At 47.5% G+C, this 22,449-nt stretch overlaps 1 protein-coding gene across 1 annotated transcript; it reads right to left on the bottom strand.

Moving 5' to 3' along the window:
• Positions 1-1,565: 1,565 nt before the first annotated feature.
• On the bottom strand, positions 1,566-21,892 carry ITGA10 (integrin subunit alpha 10). The gene is made up of 28 exons (XM_069090156.1): positions 21,784-21,892; positions 21,559-21,650; positions 21,250-21,364; positions 20,841-20,968; positions 20,591-20,739; positions 15,074-15,224; positions 14,725-14,890; positions 14,320-14,393; positions 13,906-14,050; positions 13,377-13,525; positions 13,020-13,172; positions 12,693-12,893; positions 12,073-12,203; positions 11,667-11,833; positions 11,426-11,568; positions 11,125-11,238; positions 10,740-10,825; positions 9,915-10,056; positions 9,531-9,623; positions 8,686-8,762; positions 8,451-8,540; positions 7,928-8,012; positions 7,644-7,757; positions 6,862-6,942; positions 6,600-6,713; positions 3,968-4,063; positions 3,593-3,706; positions 1,566-3,195 (listed from the first exon to the last, which is right to left on the bottom strand). The coding sequence occupies exons 1-28, from the start codon at positions 21,890-21,892 to the stop codon at positions 3,133-3,135; spliced, it is 3,342 nt and encodes a 1,113-aa protein (XP_068946257.1). The 3' UTR covers positions 1,566-3,132.
• Positions 21,893-22,449: the final 557 nt, after the last annotated feature.

Below are 22,449 nucleotides of genomic sequence, written 5' to 3'. Positions count from 1 at the left end.
GAAACGCACGCCGCGCTCTGAGCTGCATCCAATCAGAGCTGCATCATCCTGTTCTTCCCCAGTGATTTGCTTGCTGGTGCCATTGAGAGCAGTGCCGCGGAGGAGAGCTGAGGCAGGACAACATAAGCCCTCCCCTGAAAATAAGCCCTCTGGTGTTTTTCTTTAAAAAAAAAATATAATAAGACAGTGTCATTATCGAGGAAACACGGTATTAGCCATGTGACCTTGGGCAAGTCACTTAACCCTAATTACCCTGCCTTCCCCCCTCCCAAAACAAAAGGCAAAAAAAAAAGAGGAAAAAGACAGTCCCTGCCCTCAAGGAGTTTACAATCTAATGGAAGAGACAACAAACAAACATATACAAAGCGAGCTATATATAGGATAAAAAGGAAATAATTAACAGAAAAGAATTAATTAGAATTAAGAGGGAGGGGAAGCTTCTTGTGGAAGGTGGGATTTTGGATTTTAGTTAGGTCTAAAAGGAATCCAGGAAATGTCCTTTCACAGACACTGCTACAGCTAAGTTTGGCCTTTTTCCTGTTTCTTAAAAGTGACACCCATTCTCATTTCCATATCTTTGCAGCACTGGCTGAACCCTCATACCTGGAATGCACACTCTGCCCATCTCTGCCTCTCAGATCCTGTTTCCTTTAAGGCTTAGCTCACAAAGCTGCTCCCCATCAATCATTTTCCATTTATTTCGTATATGCTCACACAGGGTGTTGCAAGTCTTGGTGTAGGTTTAAGCTCACTAAAACTTAACTAAGAGTTTTAGGACACCCTGTCTGTGTAACAAGTCTCTCTAGGTAGGATGTAAGCTCCTGAGGGAAGGGACAATCTCACTTTGGCTCTTTTATTCCCAGCTCCTAGCTCTTTGACTGGTACATGTCTTGGGCTTAGCAAATGTTTGTTGATTATTTGCCACCAACGGGAAGAACTAGTATTAATGGGTATAAGCTGCAAAAGGAACAAGGACAGATTTCCTAACAATTCCAAATTCCTAAACCTAATTTAAAAGTGGCTAAAAGTGGCTCATCTTTAGTGCTTGTAGAAAGTAAGTGTTTATTAGTTAAACCATGGTTGGAAAAGGCAGCAAAGGCAATGGTTTGTCTCCAAGAGTCTGTTATAAAAATGCATATCCACTACATGGGAGAGGGAGAAGCAGAAGGGGTTATTGGGAGAGAGATCTCATCTAGTCTTTATCATGAATTAATTTACCAGATGAGCCGTGATCATGGAACAGAAGTACTTTTCAGTGGACAGTGAGCAGTGAAATGTGACAAGCCTATCTCATGGTAGCTAGGCAAGGGTAGGATGAGACTCCAGGAGGGAAAGTGAACTCTGGATGGTGGGGTCAGCCTATGTGGAGAAGGTTGCAGGGTGGTCCCTGTAGTTAACCTCCTACTTTACACAACACATTTTGCTAGGGTTTGCCCTGCCCGTCAGAGTCCATTTGGTATGGTTCCAGTCTGGGCCTGCCACTCCGTCCAAAAATCTCCACCTTTTCATCTCTTCACATTCAACCCTCCAATACCTTATTCCAGAGAATGTGGACTGAACTGGTATTCTTTTAAACACAACTTTATTTGATTCAATCAAACGATGCCTAGACACTGAGATGGATTGTTAGCCCAGATCAGTTGGAGAAGCAGAAATATTGACCAAGATGATGGTCCTCTCCAGTGCTACTATGGATGGTCAGAGGAAGCAGGAAGGAGGGGGTAATGGGGCCAAGAGGGACAGATGAAGACATTTCAAGATGTCTTAGATATACCCAGAAGCCCCACTGCCCTCCAGGAAAGACTGGGACAAGTGCTATAGCTACTGACCATTTTATATTTTTCCCTTTAAATTTCTAAATGGGGTGGGAGTATTCAAATGAGTTGGTACTGCCCTAATAGCTGATTTAGCAGGTCTCCAGAATGAAAGATAAGTTTAGGAATGCTTAGTGGGGATCAGGGAATGGCCAGCAGAATACTTCTGACAAAGGAGCCCTCTGAGGTGCGGCTAGGATACTAGGGGGAGGGTAGCCTGGGTGCCCTGGAAACATTTCCCAAGGAGAAAACTATGCTGCACAAACAACACTCCCAGAGCAAGTGAGGGCTTGCTTCCTAGTGACTTCACTCCACCCACTTCTACTTCCCCCTGGGGGAGCAGACCCCACTCAGTCCAGTCCAGTGGTGCTCCCTGCCGTCTAGGGCAGGAGGGTACTGAACGGCTTGCCAGCATCACCACCCTGGATTTGGGGAGAGGACCCCCATAAGTGTCCAGGCAAGAATGGGACATTCGTGTTTGGCCTCCCCCATTGCATCCTGACCAGTGGGGAGCTTGGCGATCCCAGAAACAGCCGCAGGGAGGCTCCTGGCCCCCAGAAACCACGGAGGCAGGCCAGGCTTCACTCAGGGAAAGGGGGAAGTGGGCGAAGCAGGGGGCAGCCTGGCCCCCCCAGCACCTGAGAGCTGGCGGCTGGAGGCTGGCTCGAGTTTCAGGGGGTGCCAGTCTGCCTGTCTAAAGGCTCCTCTGTTCCTTGGCCTCGCACAGAATGTCTCCTGTGGCTTTTCCCCCTCCCTCCTTTCTTCCTGTTGACTCTCCCCATCGGGCTCTCTGAATCACCAGACTCCACAGGAAAGCAGCAGATGTTGACTTTACTTCGGTGAAGCCCACGTCAGCTCTCCAGTGGGGTGGCGGGTAGGAAGGCATGGAGGTGAGGGGGCGGGGACTGGGAGGAGGCTAAGCCCTATTATCATTTCCAATGGGGTGGGGGTAAGGGGAGAAAAAGAAAAGAAAGAGAGAAGTCTGGTCCAGCCCGAAGGTCTGCACACAAATCTTTTGACTCCAGGGATCCCTGGCCCCTGGGAATGGTGGAGAAAAGGCTGCCAAACAAAAGCCATGGTGCGGGCCCCAGGAGCAGGATCGCCAGGGAGAGGCGGGGCACAAGATGGGCTGGGTGGGAGGGCTGTGGTGCCAGTTCTTGGCTGAGGTGGAGCCTCACTTCTTGATGGAAGTATCCCTAGGACACAGAAGCCAGACAGGTCTGCAGAGTTGGGAGGGGAGGGCCACGGGGCTCCTTTTGTCCCACCCAGGCTCTAGGGACCCCTGCAGAAGAGGCATTCATGGGGTCTTCTCCCAGCTTCACTGCGCCTCTTTCTCATCTCCATCTTCTTCGGGTGCTTTCTTTCGGGCAAAGAATCCAAGCTATAGAGGAGAGATGATGAGGAGCTGTTATAGTTCCCAAAGTCCTCCTTTACCCACAACCTGGGGCATGACCACAGGCCACTTTCTTATTTGGGAGAATGGTGCAAAATACACATCTACCCAGCCCTCTTCCTCTGCTCCTGCCCATTAAGCCTTAGACCCCTAGTGAGGATTTGTAGTCAGACAACCTGAGTTGAAATCCTGTTTCTGCCATCTGTGTGACCCTGGGCTAGTCACTTAGCTTTTGGAGGCCTCAGTTTCCTCACCTTACCAGTGAGGAAGTTGGACTACATGGCCTCAAAGAGCCCTAGAAGCTCTAGATATGTGATCTTGTGATCCCCTTCATACTTGGGAATAATCCTCTCACCCCTCCAAACTCCTGTGGAATAGTACTCACCTTCCAAAGGCAGAAAACAATGACAGCCAATAATAAGAGCCCTCCTAGGGCACTGCCAAGCAGGATCCACAATGAGACAGGAATATGGCGGGCCTGGATGACCTCCAGGAGGCTCTGGGGGAAAAGGACATTCTTCTTTTTTTAATCCTCCAGCTAGTCCTCCCCACCCAACATTCTTCAAGAGCCACCCCAGGTAGACCTAACAACAGGGGGATAAGAAGCGTCTCCAGAGAGGGACCAGCAAAAGAACTCCAGAGATTTGGTTCCTAGAAGTCTTTTACTCACTGGATCATCAGGGTAATGCACTGCAATGAAAAAGCTCCGTCATGTCCTGCACTGTATTAAGAGCACCAGGCACACAGACCCCTGACTCACCTCGCTCCACTGGGCAGCCTCAGTCAGCTGCAGGACACTGCCCTCCTCAACATCTAGTTTAAAGGTGCTGACCACAGTCACAGATTTGAACTTGGTCTGTGGGGACAGGAGGTATGAAAAATATTAGAGTGAGGGATCTATGGTCTGCACGTGGGGCAGGGGTGGTATATGATTCCCTGAGTGTCAAGAATAGGCTGAGAAGCCCCAAATCTACTAGGTCCCTCATTATCATGATGAAAGAATGAAGAAGAGGAGAGAAGAGAAGAGAAATGACATCATGGAGGAAAGAGGATGAGACAGCCAGCCTAATTCTGCTAAAATACTGATTTTTATCATCTCATTCATTTGCCAAAAGACCAAAAATGGCTCTCTTTGGTATACTGTTACTACATCTAAATTTATGAGCTCAGTAGTCAAGGCATTCTACCATCTAGTCTCACTTTGAGGATCTAAAATGTATCTCACCCTGCTCCTTCTCACTCACACACCAACACCGACACCCACATACATACATACATACACACACACACACACACACACACACACACACAGACTCTGCTCCAAACAAGCAGGCCTCCTCCCTCTCCCACAGATATTATTCTCATTCCCACTTCTCTGCTTCTGCTTACTATGAAACCCAACCATCTCCCCTCCCATCACCACCCAATGCTTCCCCTTCTTTAGACTATTCTTCAAGGACAATTTTAAGTCCCATTTTCTATGAGTACCTTAGCTCATTTTAATTCCTCTTTTCTATGAAATTCTATTGCCCTCAGAGCCTGAATCACATAGTTTAGCACCAAAATTTAGTTCCAAAGTTCGGTCTTCCTAGCTAGATACTGTAAACCCCTTTGAAGATAAGACCCTTGCAATGGTAATGGTAATTTGAAGATCTTTTCTGCCCCTTAATAGGCCTAAAGAAATTTGAAGATCTTCTCTGTCCCTTAATAGGCCAAATGTAATCACATGGAGCCAATGGTGGGAGGAGTTTGTTGAACAGGTGAAGCAGAAAGGGGTGGAGCAGGAAATGAGTCAGAGCAGTTAAGAGTGGAAGGAGAAAGAAGACACAGGCAAACAGACCAGCTAGGCCTAAGAATGTTTGTTTGTGGGAAGGCTTTGGGATGGTGTTATTCTCTGCAGTGATAATGTATATTAACTTCTTTGTTGCTGTGATGGATTCAATTTTTTGATGTTGGGATTTGGTTTTCTGGTGTCTGAATAAATGTTTTGCTTCTGTCTTCTATATGGAGAGTCTGTTATGTTTTGTAATTCAGAACTAGGCTGGTACATTCATAGTCACCATCAGTGCTGTGAATATTGCCTTGGTAATACAACCCTATCCTATACTAATTTTTTATCTTTTAAACTGCATTTGAATCCTGCCCACCATACATTTGTTGTTTGACCTTGGACACAGTCTGACCTCCAATTTCCTCATCTGTAAAATGTGTTATATATAAATAAAAATGTGTTTTATATATATAATTATATTTCTAGTATTTATCTTACAGAATTATGAGGATCAAATGAGAAAATGTAAAGCATTTTTAAATCTTAAGGAACTATGTCAATGTCAGCCATTATTATCAGTAGAACAGTAAGTACTCAAGATGACAAAAGATGAGAATAGTCAATGTTGGAACAGCTGTAAAAAGGCAGGCCTACTAATATACTGTAAATTAGTCAAGCAATTCCAGAAAGCAATTTAAAACTATGATCCATATCTAGAGGTCAGTGATAAAATGAAAGGTTATAAAGGCACCAACATGCCTATAACAGCACTTTTTGTAGGAGCAAAGAACTAGTAACAAGGCAGATGTCTGCTGATTTTTAAGTGGCTAAGCAAGTTATGATATATGAATATAATGTAATATTAATTTGTGGCCATTATATTAATATAGTTATTATATTATATATAAATAAAATAATTAATAATAATATGAATAAAGTGGCCACGAGGAGCACAGACAAGTACAGGAAGACACATAATTGATGAAAAGTGGAGTAAGCAGAACCAGTAAAAAATGTCCACAGTGACTATTGCAATGTAAGTGAAAAGGACGACAAGCAAATGAAACTGACCACTGTGAAATGCTAACGATCAAGCTTGGCCCCAAAAGAGAGATGAGGAAGCACCTCCCTCCTCTGCAGAGGAGGGGATGTGGGGAAGGTGCCCAAGGTAATGTCAGACTTGGTGGATACGTTGGTTAGTTTTGTTCAATAATTTTCTTTCTTTTTTCTTCTTTGATTCTTCCCTTGATAGGTGGGGAAGGGATATATTGAGAAATGAAGGTGTTTAGAAGCAAGAGAGGTGGGATTAGAACTGGACAGGGATTAGACTGGTGATCTCATTGGTGTGGGGAGCTCCCAGGGTGGAACTGCCTTTACCAATGCAGAGTGGCATCTTCTCGGTACCTCAGTTGCCTAGGGCACTGACTGGTCCAAAGTCCATAGCCAATGAGTATTAAAGTGAAGTTCAATCCCTGGCTTCAAGGACAGCTCTCTATAGATATCACTAAAAATGTAAATCAGAGAACTAGTACATGCTCAATAAGAGCCAAGGCAATGGTTTTTGGGAAGAGGAGTGGGTCAAGAAGGATGATGCAGCAGTGAGAGGGTAACTCTGGCTCACCCTTCGGAAGAATTCATCATGGATAAGCCTCAGGAACTGCACAGAGATCTGGGACCCCCGTGGCAGGCGTCCAAGGTGGCATCGCACCACCTGGCACCGGGCGTTACTGCCGTTCTACTAGGAGAAAGGGGTCAGTCCCTAAGGACAAGAAGGATTTCCTCCCTCCCCCCTCCATCTCCATCCCTGTTACCCAGGCTCCCCATTGCCTTCCCAGGACTTCTGCTTCTGGGGTCTCCCCTCCCCACTCGCCAGGGGCTCATACCAGGTGGCTGATATAGCGCAGGTCCTCAGAATGCACAGGAGCCACAGAGGGCTCAGTCAGGTTCTGCACCATGCAGCTGGCCTGGGAGAAATGGGGATGTGGAAGGAGAGGCCTCACTCAGACCACACAACAACAATGCCACACTGTCTACATCCAGATGACCCTTATCTCCCAATTACAGGATCATAGATTTAGGCACAGAAGGGATAAGAATCATCTAATCCAACTATCTCATTTTATAGATGGGGAAATGGAGGCCCAGAGAGGTGTAGAGGCTAGTGGAAGGCCACACAGGGACAGGCCATGCTGCTTCCTTGGCCTAGAAAGGGCCCGTGCTAAATCCTAGGTTCCATCCAGAGCTACCCAAGATACTCTCATGGATGTCATCCATTTCCTTCAAAGTTCACTCCTTATTCTGCCAAGTTCAAGTTTCAACATCAGCAGACACATGGGTGAGGGCAATACCTGGGGTTTGTGCCTCGATAGAAAGATTCTGAGGGGCAGCCAGGTAGCACAGTGAGTAAGAGTACCGGCCCCAGAGTCGGGATGACTTGGGGATCAAATCTGGGCTCAGACACTTAGCACCCACCCAGAAACACCTGGCCATGTAACCTTGAGCAAGTTACTTAACCCTAATTGCTTAATAAATAAATAAATAAATAAGATAAAGATTCTGGAGAGAAGGGATGCCCTAGAACTAAGGACCAAGAGAAATCATACAGGCAAGTAAGAACCAGGGCTTCAAGAAGGAGTCAGTCCAGATGCACACAGCCCAAACTCACATTGTCGGTGATAATCTGGGACAGAGACAGGAAGTAATTGCCCCCATGGGCCACAGCTGGAAAGAAGGCGGAAATCAAGAGGCCACTGATGGAATAGCAACCAAGGTTCTGTACCTGATAGGATAAATGGGAAGGGGTGAGACTGTAGAAAGGAAGAGGATACTGCTCACCTACCCCTACCCACAACATATTCGTAGGCACCCAGAAAAAGAACCCTCTCTACCAACCCTCCTATCCTACCTAGGGTTCCACCCTCCTTTGCCCTGTGCCCTCTTGTCTCTCACCCTGAGAGTGGTTTTGAACTCAGGGCCAGGACCCTCGGGGAGGGCCCCATATGGGTGAACCTCATATCGGTGCAGAGTGGACGCACTGCAGGGCCACAGACACGGAACCCAAATCAGGAAGCACGAGGTGTTGACCATGACACAGACACAGGGAGCAGATGATCAGCACAGAAACACTGAATCATGGGAGGAAGGGCTGGGACAAGGACACAGAGACGGGGAGCAACCAAATACTACACAGAAAAACCAAGAGCACATGAAGCAGATAGAGACATGGTATGACATGGATATACTGCTGACCACAATGGCAGCTGCAGGCCTCCTCCTCCTCCTCCCTCCACCCCTGACCCCTAACCACCTCTATCATCTCTGACTGGGAGAGCAAAAAGGATGGGAGGTACAGGCCAGAGTCAAAGTTGCTTGGGCATAAGAGATTCCAGAAAAAGGAGAGCATGATAGAGGGAGGGACATGGAAATCTGGAGGCCTGGGGGTCAGAGGGGCAGGCAGGGCATTGGGCCATACCTGGAGACCAGGAGCTCAGGCTCATACCGGATGTAGGCAGAGGCCTGGGCCATGTTATCATGCAATGTCTCATTGGACTCCAGGCTGTTGCTGCAGAGGTAAGGGAAGAGTCACAATCTCTAGCTCCTTTTTAGAGACTTCTTCCTGAAGACTTCTTCAGCATTGTGTGACCCCTCTCTGACCCCTCTCCCCCACTGAAGGCTCCTCCAGAGGAAGGAGGGGCCCAGATTCTTACCTGGTTGCAGTCAGCCTCACAAGGGCTTGACTTAGGATAGAAGAGCAGCTGAATTCAAACTCCAAGAGGAAGGTCACCTGGGTTGGGGCAAAGGGATCAAAGGCCATGAGATAGGTCCAGGGCCAAATTGTCATCCTGTTTCCAATTCTCAACTTTCAGTGCTAACCTCTGGGATGCAGAAGTCCAGAGTGTGACCCAAAGACCCTCCCCCGCCTCCCCCGCCCCCAACCACAGAGGTCCCTTGTGACTAGAGGGTCTTAACTTTTTTCATGTCACCAACCTAGTAGGCAGGGTGGTGGGGCTATGGACCCTTTCTCACAGTCATCTTTTCAAATGCATAAAATAAAGTATGTAGAATAACGAAAGAGATTAAAGGTTAATTAAAGATATTGTCACTATTTTTCCCCATACAAGTTCAAGGACCCCCTGACCTCTATTCAGGGGCCCCCTGGGGGGGTCTGTGGACCAGTTTAAGAACCTGTGCTTTAGGTCAGGGGGTTCTTCCCCGGAATCCTGTAGCCTACTTTCATCCCCTGCCCACTCCACAGGATTCCTTGCCTTGAACTCTCCCACCCTACACTCACCCAGGTCCCAACATTCCCCATGTCCCCTATTCATAACAATTTCCTCATCCAAAGTGGATAGCCTTGTGGCAGCTGGTGGCCAGGTAGTGTGTGTGTGTAACATAGGGATAACAGCAGGGTTGTTGTCAGAATCAAATGCAATAATACACATGTTTTTTAAAAGCTCTCAGAACGATGCCTAGCACTGAGGGGGTGCTATAAATGCATACTCCCTTCCCTTCCCCCACAGTCCATCAGTCTGCTTCTGGCACTCTGACTCACCTTGGCCCCAGTCTGGAAAACAGGGTGCCCTATGTTACAGAGCTGGGCATGTGTGGAAGTGGCAGAACACTCCACCTTGATTGTGCTTTCCTTCTGGGGACAGAAAGTCTGTGTCAAGATTGGTGTGAGAGAGGCCTCAGCTTTAAATCATTCTCTCTTCCCTATGCCTTTTATTTCCTCCACCTCCCCTGTAAGTTCCCAGACACTTGGGGGCCCAGCAGGGTGAGGCTGACCAGGTAGAAGCTGTTTCCTCCATTCTTCCCACCTCCACCCCAAGGGACACCTGAAAGGCAGCGAGACTTCCCCAGTGGGATTTCAAGGTCCCCGTTCTTCTCTCCTTCCTCTCAGGGCCTCTGCTCCTACCCTCACCACCACCCAGAGTACCTGAGGTGTGAGGCTAGCCAGGTGGAGGCTTTTGGAGAAACTGAGGCTCAGGTTAGTACTGTAGGCATTCTCCTTTCTGTTCTCAAGAGCAGCTGACACAAGCAACTTCTGCCGCCCACCTCGAACCACAAATGGCTTTTTCCTGAAGGCAGAGTCAGGGAACTAGTCAAGGAGCTGACAGGAGAGCTGCAGAGGTCCCAGAAACCCCACTAGATCATTTAATTCCACCTCACTTTATAGATAAAGAAATTGAGGCCCAGAGAGATGTAAAAGGCAATGATTTGGTTCTGGAGTCATCTCTAGGACCATCGCCTTCTGACTTCTATAGACCAGTCATTATCTAACACTATCATACCCTTCAGAAGAGCAAGGGCCACTCTGTTTGTGTCTTTGGATCTCCAAATCCTAGCACACTGCCCGGTGCACGGGTGTTTAACAAAGAGGCCCCATGGGTGGGGTACTGGACCTGGAGTCAGGAAGCCCGGCATCCCAAGCCTGCCTTCCAGAACTTGAATGCTATGTGACCCTGGCCAAGTCCCTTTACCTCACCTAGCCTGTTTCCTCATCTATAAAAGGAGGAAAATAGCTGCGAGGATAAGATTTTATGTGTGTGTACATACTCCAACATATACACACATGTGTACCTGTATACACATATATACACATATTTAAAGCACACTGGAAATCTTAGAGTCAATGCTGGCTCTTAGTAGACTTGTTTGTTGATTGATTTGACCTGCCACCCCTCGCTCCCTTTCCTCCACCTCACTCTACACTGTCCATCTATTTCCCGTCCATTCCCATTCCAGTATGCTTCTATCACACCTGGAGCCTCGGATGTCCATGTCTATCCATAGCACCAGGTCTGTATTGCATTCATTATCGGGCCCACAGTCCTTTGAGAAAGGTACCTATGGAGAAGGAAAAAAGAAAAAGAGATTCAAAGGAATGTAAAAAGGGCTGAAAGCCTAGGAGAAGCCAGGAAAAGAAGATCAAGGAGAGAACAGGAAGGCAGGGACGATTAGGAAGGTCTGGACATATAATCCCAAGGTCAGATGTCATTCACTCTCATGGCTCCCATCTCCTCTCTCTCCCCTGCCCCAGGATGGGATTGATGGCACTGGGGCAGAGGAGGTGTAAAAAAGTCTGAATGGGGGATTGGAGCAGGCAGATAGAAGCCAAGGTCAAGTGGGAATTGGGGGTTACTAACCAATTTTCGAAGGGAAGTGGGTGAGTCTTCATCTAGCACAGGCCTTGGCTTGGTGGTATTATCTAGCACAAAAGTCACAGCTAGGGCCACTGGCCGAAGGTAGTCAGATGCATCCTGGGGGGAGTAAGATCAAAGATCATAGTAAAACGGCGTTAAGGGACCCATAGTCCTAACTCCTTTGACACCTCCAACTCTATTCTCCCCCATTGGCCTCCTAGAGTCTTAATCATTTTGAAGGTACTTTCTCCAGGAATGCTTTTCCCAATTGCCAGCCATCTCCAAGCCTCAACCCTTTTCTCACCAGCACATGGAAATGCAGCTGCTGACAGGTGACATTCCCTACGCTGACCCTCAGCCGACGGGTGGGCAGCCTCTGGCCAAAGCCATCAAATGCTGCCCGGGCCCCGGCTGTCCACTCATCCAAGGAGGCAGAGAACTTGATGTCTAGAGAAGAGGGTTGGGAAGAAAAGGGTAAGGGCTAGAGGAAGGCATCTGTGACACAAGGGCTTGTGGGTTAGCTCATATGCCTAGAGGTGGCTTACAGAAGCGGCGATTCCAGCGTCCTGGAGTTCGGGAGGTTACTTGGAAACAGAGGTCAGTGGTCAAGCAGGCAGCCTCCTGGCCATGTCGCTGACAATCCCGCTGGACCACACTGACTGCCGGTGGGGTCACAGTTAGCGATGGGGCCAGATGGACGATGGGGCGGGAGCTGGTGAAGTTGCGGGAAAGACCCCAGAGGTATGGGATGAGTAAAATAGGGAGGAGACCCTACCAACATTGCTTCCCCAAGAGCTCCCACCCAGATGACCTCCTCCAGAGTTCCCTCTAAAACCTGAGATTCTATGATTTTATGCCCCATTGTTCCTCCTCCCTGTGAATATTAAGGGAAGGACATTGGAGAGTCCCCTCTCCTTAGAGAAATCTGGCATTTGACCTCCAGCCCCACACCTGAGCAGTACAGCTGCCCCCTGGGCCCCCACAGCAATATCCACTAGCTCATCTCCATCAAGGTCCAGTCGTCCATCCACACTTCGGCCAAAGTAGCTGAGTGGCTGAGGCATGGAGGCAGCTGAAATGCGCTAGGAGGAGACAGGAGACGAGAGACTAGGGCAAGGCTTCTCAGACAATGCCTCACCCCTCAACTAGCGTTCTTCCTGCTAGCTCCCTTCCGATCCTTCATTAACCACTACCAGGAATGGGGGTCACAAAAACTTCCCCCATACCTCTCATGGCACACTCCCCCTGTATCTCACCAATATTTCCACCCCATCTCCACCCCCACCCACTCCACTCAGGTTTGAAGAGGGTCTTAGAGCTGGATAATCTCAGGGAAATGATACAGATTCAGGGCTTACAGGGATCTGAATGTAGGTTCTGGAAGAGTAGAGTTCTAGGCCTCAATTTGACCTTAGCTAGCTGTGTGACCTTGGTCAAATCACTATCCTCTCAATTTCCTTGATTGTAAAGTGAGAGAGTTTGACTCAAGGATCCCCAAATTTTCTTGAGCAGTGCAGGTTTCAGTACTACCAAACCCCCGCCCAATATAATGTTCCTCTGGATCCCCTAACCTGCACAGGATGAGGTCGGATACCACCCTTGGTCCCATGATAGAGGTAGAGAGCTCCTCTGTGTCCATCTTCGAGGGGTGCTCCCACAGCCACATCTGCAAAGCCATCCTGGTTGAGGTCAGGCAGGGCACCCATTGCAAAGCCAAAACGGGAATCCTGAGGGGGGTCTGGCTGTAGGGTTCTCCAGAGGATCAGTAGGGGCTATAGGAAAGGATGATGGGCTAAATGTCCCAACCCCACAGACTGGCCTCACTGATGTGTCTCCTCTCCCCCCTCCCACCTTTCCCATGTATTAATGTCTCTGCATTGCCTCCAACGTTTCCTAACCCTACTCACTTGGCCCACTAGGTAGACATATACTCGTCCTGTCTCTCGGTACTGGGGTCCTAGGTACATAGGGGCAGCCACAAGCAGAACATCAGTCACCCCATCACCATCTGTGTCCAGGGGGCAGAGTTCACTGCCAAAGTAGGAGCCAATCTGGGACATGGAGAATGAAAAAGAGAGACCCTGAAAAACCCCCAAGAGTGAGAAAGAACATGAAACCCTGATAGTGCTTCGGCACACTGGCTGAGGACCACCTCCCAATGGATGGATCTCAACATTAGTAGACTTCATCACAGAGTTCTCCATTGGAAGGTGACTCACATCCCCCCTCATGCATGCCTCCTGCCATGTCCACACCTGCTCCCCCTGGAGGCTCTGGGCAACATTCATAGTCCCATCTTTTCTGAGCTGAAAAGCAATGACCTTTCCATGATGCTTAAACCGAGGGGCTCCAGAGAGAAACAGACGTCGTCCACCCAGGAGGATCAAGGAGGAAACTGAGTAACCTAGAAGTCAGGTGAAAGGGGTGAAGAGAAGAGAAGGAAAGTAGGGAGAGATCATGGAGTCAGGCCAGCAGGAGACACTGGGGAAGCAGGAAGATCTTAATAATTTAGGGAGAGGATTCAAAAGGCAAACAGAGGGTCTTTAAGAGGTATATCCCATGCGATAATCTACTTAACACTCTTTCAAAAAATGCAATTTTAGTTTCAGTTCTGAATCCTCTTCCTCTTCCCCCATATTGTAAAAGCAAGAAAAACACATTATAAATACATATAGTCATACAAAGTCAATTCCTACATTAGTCATGTCAGAGAAAGAGACAGAGAAAGATGCTTCAATCTTCCCTCAGAGTCTATCGGCTCTCTAAGATCCACCTGACACTCACCCAGGTAGGCAGCGTGATTCTGGAGAGCAGAAGGGAACTCATCCTCCAGGGCTGTCCGTGGAGGAAAGAGGCGGTGTCCTTCCTTTAGCCATAGCACTGAGCCCCCCCAGTCATAGGCCCCCACCATTCCAAACAGGATCCCATCCTGCGGGAATGGGAAAATGAGGAGTCATAAGGATTATTGAGAAGGTAGAGGGATTCACAGGGAAACATTCATCTATAAGAGGGAAGGGTTGGCTGAGGGGGCCTGGGAAATTCACCTAGAGCTTTCACCCTTCAAAGAATGGCTCACTCAGGAGGGATAAGGTCACTGAGGGCAGGTTCTGAAAATCAGTCAGCTAGAGATTCACTGTACAGGTGAGGCTGGGGCAGAGTCACCTGGACCAGAGGCTAGAGGGTGGAATGCTATCTGACCTTTAGCTGGTGAGTAGAGAAGCCGATCTGAGACATCTCTAGCCCGAAGGAGCTTTCATTCTCCCCATGGGACCCTGGGATAAGAAAGTATCAAGAGAACAAAATGAGACAGAGACGGGGCCTGGGCCAGGACGGTGGTGCATCCAATCTAATTCTCTCAGTTTCCCTGAACCAAATATCAATTCCCATGATTAAAATCACCCTTTTCAGTGCTTTTTAAAGCTAAAGGCAGTCAGCTCAGCATTGGGAACTTCCTAATTAGAACTGTCCAAAAATGGGATGGACACCTTCCTTCATGAAAGAGGCCATACAGGGATGTTGGGGAGAGGCTGGAGCTCTAGAGGAGGGGCTGAACCGGAGGACCTGGGAAGGAGGTCTTTCGGACTCTCAGATTCCACATCCTACCCTCCAGTCCAAAGATGCGGTCCCCTAGAGCATCCACGATGTCAGTCAGCGCAGCCTCGTCTGTGACGTTGAAGAAGAATCTCTCATCTGGATCACTAGCAATGGCCCTGATTTCCCGAAGGAAGGAGCTAGGATCACGCTGCCTTCGGATGTAGTGACCCAGGACCTAGGTGAGATTACAAAGGTAATGGGGGAGTGGGGCTTTGGGAGCCAGTGCAAGGAATGCAAAGCCAGTGTTTACAGAGGAGCAAGATGGTATTAGCCATCAGTGTCCCCTTCTTTTTCCCAAGGAAGTCCTCCCTCCCTAATATCTCCACTTTCCCAACCCCACCTCGCCACTGTTTCTTACAGCAATCCCATAGCGGGTCACGCTGCCAGCCTCACAGGCCTGGAGTGCTGCTGGAAGCTCCTCCCCATCATGTGATTCCCCATCTGTGACAACAACTAGCAACCGGGCAGCCTCTGGCCGGCCCCCTCGAGAGGGACTGAATCCTTCTGTGCTGGGGTAGGAGGGAAGGAAAAGAAGAGGTGAGACACTGGAGTCTTCTGCCTCCCTCCTTTGACAACATACACACATTCTACCCTAGGACCAACTGGGAGAAAGAGATCGAAATGAAAGAGACAGGGGCCAGAGGAGTCTGGGAGTCAGCGCCATTGATTTCACTCTTACTGAATGCCTGACTGTGTAGCAGGTACCATGGAGGGAACCAAAGAAAGTAAGACAATCCCTACCTTCAAGGGAGCTACAGTCTGGCTGAGAATCCGGAGTCGTACCTTGGAGCGAGTCTTCCCTCTGTCATACCCAACTCGTTACTAAGTCCTATGGATTTTCTCTCACCTCTATCTCTCCAATCCACTCCCTACTTTCTATTCCCACTGTCCTATCCTCCAACAGGCCTCATAAGCAACCTCTTGACGTCGCCTCCTTATTAATAGGTCTCTCCACCTCTTCTCCTTCCCCTCCATATACATCCGTCATACACTTCATCAGACTAATATTCTTTATGCACAAGACTGGTACTGTTATGGCTACTACTGAAAGCCTATTCTGTTGTTTTTGTGTGTTGAGTTAGGCGGCACAGTGGATAGAGTGCCAGGCTTGAAGTGAGGAAGACCTGAGTTCAAATTTGGCCTCAGAAACTGACTAGCTGTGTGACCCTAGGCAAGTCATTTAACTCTGTTTTCCCCTGTTTCCTCTTCTGTAAAATGAGCTGGAGAAGGAAATGGTAAAGTTCTCCAATATCTTTGCCAAGAAAACCCCAAATGGGGTCATGAAGAGTCAGACACAAATGAAATGACTAACAACAACAACATGCACAAGACTGACCACGCCAATACACCCAAAGGATTTCAGTGGAACCCTAATGGCCACTACAGAAGGCTCATTGCAGTCCCCAGTAACGTTCTGCTGGTCCACTGCAAAGATTCAGGATGGTCCCGTATGAGGAGTGCCGAACAATCAGTGCCAACAGTTCTCCTGCTTGCTCAGACATGTTTATAGGCTGCTTTAGAGTCCGGTGACTGGCTAAAGAGTTAAAGCAGGAATGTGGGGGATGAGCAAACTTAACAGCAGTTCTGGTTTCTGTTTATCCATGGAGTCCCACTTAGGTGGCAAGAGGAGCCCATGGGCTCAGAGAAAGCCACAGAGAAATGTTTTAGTGTCCAGTCAAGGCCACGAGGAGAGGCCCAATAAACTTACACAGCAGTGATGGGATGGGTCAAACTGTCTCCAACCTCCGTTGGACCCTCAACCAATTACAATGCATAGAGATTTCAAAGTGAGATCTAGGAGTGGAGACAAGGCCTTGCTTCTCTACCAATCACTGCCTTAGAATCCCTGGGAAGTAAGGGAAATGGGTGAAATGCTACTGATACAAGTCAGAGATGATACTTTTTAATTTTTTATAAAGAAAATTCAAAGCCATCTTCGCTGCTGCCCACCAGTGAACTAACTTGACACTGTAGGTATTCTCTCAGAGAGCTAAGTGGGGGCCTACCTTAAGACACAGACCTGAGAATTCACAGTACTTCCTGTCTTTAGCCTTCCTTGGTTGGCTGTAAAGAATATCTTTGGGTAATTGTATTTAGAGATGTAAATTTTGTGCATAGATTCTCTTTTTTTCCTTTCCCAGTAAATATGCTGATTTACTAACAAAAATCATCCATTTACAATGGGTGGGAAAGGAGCTAGAGGGTGGGTTGGAATTCAAAAATGTTTTAAATTAATGTTAAAAATAAATACAATTTTTAAAACCAGTCATTCAGAGAGACATTTGTCACTAAATGTAGGAAGCAAAATGGTTAGAACTTGATCAAGCTTCATTTTTGTTTTAATGAAAATCTTATGGGCCTAGAAAAGAACAATAATTATCCTACCTGGTTAGGTTCAAGTTGATTTGCCTAGCATTACAGGTCCTCCGTGATATGGTGCTGCCCTATCTCTCCAGCCTAATCATATACTACTTCCCTCCACATATTCTATGTTTCAATCAAGCTGTGTCCCTAGAACATGTCTGGTAACTTCCCATCTCAATGCTTTTGCTGAGGCTATTTCCTACCTGTGGAATGAGACTATTCTGTTTTCCCTATTCTAGGTTCTCTTCTCTTTCAAAATCCTTTCTTGTTGCACTAAACAAATGCTCGTTAAGATTGACTGGTTGGTGATTTTATCATCTCCACTGTGTTCAATAACCATCTTTATCAGATGATTCCCAAATGTACATGTGGTATCACAGAAGATGCAAGGGACCATAGAGTTGAGTCTAGCCCTCTCATTTTACAGGCCCAAAGAGGTTAAGGGATTGATCCATATTAATGGTAGTTAAATGCCCAAGGTGAGATTCAAAGCCTGGTCTTCCTGATTCCAAGTCAGAAACTCTCTCCACCATGCCACATGAAGCCCTCATCTCCTGTCTAACATCAACTACCTGCTGAACATCACTACCTTGATGTCACGTGGACATCTCAAACTCAAGGTATCCAAAACAGAATTCATTATCTTTCTCCCCCAACCCACCCCTCCTCCTAATTTCTCTATTTTGAATCTCAGATTCATCTTAACTCTTCACTTTCCCCCATTTCCCAGATCCAATAAATTGCCAAGTCTAGTCTATTAAACCTCCACAACGTTTCTCCAATTCATCCTTTTGTCTTCATTCAAACAGCTTCAAGGGTCTCTAGGATAAAATATAGACTCCTCCTTTTTGTTCCTAAAGCCCTTCACAGTCTGGCACCAATCTATCATTTCAGCCTGAGATAAACACTAGGTGTTCCAATCGAATTGGCCTGCTTGTTCCCCATACAGGGCACCCCATCTTTTGTCTCCATGCCTTCACACAGCCTGATCCTCATGCCTGAAATGCTGTCTCCTCAATGAAACCTTTCCTGATCTCCCAAATTAGTAATGTCTTTTTACTTGAAGACCCCACAGAGTATACTGTTGTCCACCTGTCTGGTACATCTGTCATCTATTACAAGTATTTATTTGTCTATATATTCCATCCTCCTCCCAGATTGTGAGCTTTATGAGAGCAGTGAACAACTGATCTAAGCTTTGCATTTCCCCTACCCCTAGAAGAGTGCTTTGCATACAGTAGATACGAAATATGTGCTTGTTGAATCAAATGCCAGATAGCTTACTAGAGAAAGTTACACAATGTATTAAGAAGTGGAAACACTATAGTATATTTATTAGTGTTGAAAGGAGACAAAGGGAGCAGCTCAGAAGCCAATGGGGTTGGTCAAGGAAGGTTTTCTAGAAGAAATTAGTTTTGAGTCAAGTTTTGAAGGAGGGAACAGAGAACAAAGATTTTTAGAGAAATAAGAAAGTGGGATGAACATCTGTCTGATCGGTCTGGATTATTAAATCTATCTTTTGCCACCTTTAAAAACATCAGAACACTGACTGACACATCTCCAGCCCCAGGACTCCTTTCCTGTTTGCCATTGTGCCTCAGAGATCTCTGATGACTTTTCAGCAATTAAGCAAACAGTTCAGCATCTTCCAAAGTCTTATTTTTGTTGGGAGCACTGCCTTAGATCCTGGTATTCAGCTTTATCTTTTGACTCTTCCCTCTCCATATCCACTCTCCTCACCGCCCCCATCCCATAACCAGTGTATTGATACATATTGCCAATACTTTGCCTTATTCCTTCCCAGTATCTTTTATACAAGGCACCTCCTCTCGAATCATCCTCTCACCACATTAGTTTAGGCTGTGATTGACACTCACCTGCATTAATTATTCTTATAATAGCTTCCAAATTAGCCTCTCCCAATTCCCCCTTCAATAGCTTCCAGAATACTCTTTCTAGGGCACAAATCTGACCATGCATGTCATTTCCCTGCTCAAAAATCTACTGTTTCAATGATCACATAAAACTTCTTGGCCTGGCATTCGAGGCCTTCAGCAAACTGGTTTCCACCTACCTTTCTAGACTCATTTCACATTATTCCCCTTCAAGTACTCTACATTCCAGGCAAACTGGACTAATAGTTCTTGAACTCAGCATGACATCTCCAAGCTTGAAGCAGTCCCAATGTGCCTGGCATGTTACCAGCCCATCTTCATATTCCTCTTTCAGATTCTTCATCTCCCTTCAAGGCCTGGCTCAGGTGTCACTTTCCCTGTAGAGCCTTCCTAAAAGCCACCAGCTATTAATGCCTTTCCTTCCTTAAACATTGCTAAAGACCTCTGATTCCTCCTTTGTCCAATTCACTCACTAACATACATCTTTCTTTTTAATACTATCTGTGCATGTGAATACAAACTCTTTGGAAACAGCGCTGTTTCACTGTTGTATTTGCTTCTTTAGTACCCACAACGTTGTCTGGCACATGGTTGACTTAACCTATATTTGGCTGAATTGGATGTTCCTTGACAAAGGAAACGGGAATAAAATAAGATTCTGAAAGCTCTGTGTTTTTTCTGTCACCCATTAACATTCTCCTGTACTTCCCAAGAAGTACATCTATCCCTTTCTGGTTGTTCTTGCCTCTAATGCATATATATATATATACATTTAAAGCCTTTCTTGTTTTTAGCATTTATCACGAGTCTCAGTTGAAGGTCTGCAGAAATGGGAGGCTAAGACCACCATATTCAACTATTCAAAAGGACAGTAATATGGAAGATGTGGTGTCGACTTTGGAGAAGGAAAGGACCTTAGAAGTGATCTTTGCGAGCCTCTTTTTTTTTTTTTAGGGTCCAGAGAATTGAGGTGACTTTCCCAAGGTCACACAACTAGTCAGTAACTAAGCCAGGATCTGGAACCAGATCGTTTGCCTCCACATCCTATGTTCTTTCCACTAGGTGGCCTCAGACTTGTTCTGCTTGGTCCTGGCAGGAAAAACTAAATTAAATGGGCAGAAGTTTGCAAAAGGTGAATTTCATCTCAACATAAGGAAGAACTTCCTAATTCTTAGAGCCTTTAAAAAATGGGACAGACTGCCTTGTATGGTACAGAGTTTCCCATCACTGGAAATATTCAATCAGAGGCTGGACACAACTTGTCAGTGAGACAAAAGCAGGGATTTATATTTTAGGAAGAATTTGGAGCAGATGATCTCTAAAGTGCCTTTCCAATCTATGACTATTGTGGAGGGATCAAACTGATTAAATATGTCTAGGAGAGGGAAAGAGAAAAAAAAAACAGACATGAAACAGAAACTTAGAAAGGGGAAGCATAGGGAAAGAAGAATTAGGATTCCCAATTGACCTTCTATTAGCTTCCATTGCCTTCCCACCCTCCCCACCCCCCACCAAAAAGCGTGAGCTTCTGGCCTAGAATCCTTCCCAAGAACCTAGTCTTCCTCCGGCCCTAGGACCTCCCATACCCGCCCTCCCTCGCCCCTCCCCCACCTCACCAAGCCACCATTATTGCCTGCGCTGTGTGGGTTTCTCGCCCTTCTCTTCGGCTCAGGTTCCTCGCAGCTCTCACCACCTCTTCCTTGGTCCGGAAATCTCCAAGCGACCATTCGTGTTCAGCAGTCTCCCCATACTGAACCAGCCCAACCTGGGGAGAGGCAGCTTTGAGGATGCCTCTTGTGTCTGCCCTGGGGCCAGAACTGAACCTCCTGCTCCCTGCCCTCGGCCCATCCGGCCTCCTCTCCTCACCTGTATCTGTTCGGGGTCAATGAAGAGCCGCCCCACCAGTCTGCGCAGGAAAGTCTGCACCTCGGCCCAGGGGTAGATGCTGTTGGAGCCATCCAGGACAATGACCACATCCATGTAGGTAGGGCAGCCTAGATTGTTGAGGCAGAGGAATGGTGAGGCTAAAGGACATCAGGGTTTGGGAATAAGAGAATGTGGGCAAAGATCCCAACTTTGCCTTTTACTGGCTACATGACCTTGGGTAAGTCCCTTTTCCTTATCTGTAAAATGTGGGTAATAACGACACCTGCTCCACAGTGTTACTGTGAGGATCACATAGTATTTGTAAAGGGCTGAGCACAGTGCCTGGCACAAGTAGGGGTTTAATAAATGCTTGCCCTCTTCCCTCCCCCAACCCCCTCTCCTGGCTCACGCTGTGCAGTGGGCGCTAAGCTCCCCCAGGGCCGGAACGAGGCATCTACTTGGGCACAGATCCCAGAACTGTACACTGAGGTACCACAGGCACGAGACCAGAGCGGAGCACAGGCCTGAGGAAGGGGAAAAAGGGTGGCAATGTCATTCCTATCCCCCATTCTCAAGGCTCCCCAGTTAAAACCCCATCCATTTTGCCCTTCCCTAATTCCATGCCATTACCTTCCTACTACCTTCCCTGGTGGCTCCCTCTCCCAAAAGACTCCCCTGATCATTAACTCCCATGCCCCTCCCCTCACTCCTGCCTCACCAGGAAGCCCCCATCCACATCAGCTTTCAGCAATGACATCCCAAGATGCATGTTCACAGCTGGACTTGACGAGTTTCCTAGTGGATAGTCACCTGCAGGTGATAGCAAAGTTGTGACCCACAAGGGGAAGGGAGGCTTATTAGGAGGTGAAGAGGCTGAGAACAGGAGGTCAGGAAAACTAGGGGCCCAGGGTCAGAGGATGGAGAGGAAGGGGTGTCTCCTTACCCAGATGGCCCTTGGTACATGAGGCATTCGGCCGCTCCTCCACAGGACAGAGATACACATCTCCCCTCCTGTCCCCTGAAGGTCCATCCCAAGGAGCACCCACCAACATCCTGTGGGACAGAGGTGGTTCATATGAATAGGAGCATGGGGAAAGGGGATAACCCTAAAGGCAAACTGAAGAGGGGACCCACCTCCAAAACCCCTAGTTTGTGACCACCCCAGTTTATTCCCTACTTTAAACATGACCCCAGAGAAGCATCCCATCCCTTCTGAAATAACTTAATCAATATTATTTTTTTCTTTTTGGAGAGGGAAAGGTAGGGCAATTGGGGCTAAGTGACTTGCCCGAAGTCACACGGCTAGTTTTTGTGTGTGTGTATGTGCTAAGTGTCCGAGGTTGAATTTGAACTCAGGTCCTCCTGACTCCAGGGCTGGTGCTCTATTCACTGCACCACCTAGCTGCCCCCCTGAACCAATACTATTGATGGTTTATGTGGGATAATCCTGGCCTAAGCCAAAGTCTGCCCTTCTGTTCCCTCCGCCCCCACCCCCAATCCCTCACCCCCAAAGCTTCCCCTCAATCAGCACCAACACAATCCTAGCCCCTTTTCCTTCCTTCTTGCTCTGGGCTCTTTTCACCATCACAATACCCCACATCCTCCCAGG

The sequence above is a fragment of the Petaurus breviceps genome, unplaced genomic scaffold (genome assembly GCF_028583685.1).
Source record: "Petaurus breviceps papuanus isolate PSGF00001 unplaced genomic scaffold, PetGlider_PUasm1.0 186, whole genome shotgun sequence".
Lineage (NCBI taxonomy): Eukaryota > Metazoa > Chordata > Mammalia > Diprotodontia > Petauridae > Petaurus > Petaurus breviceps.
This window is presented reverse-complemented; position numbering and strand designations above follow the sequence as displayed.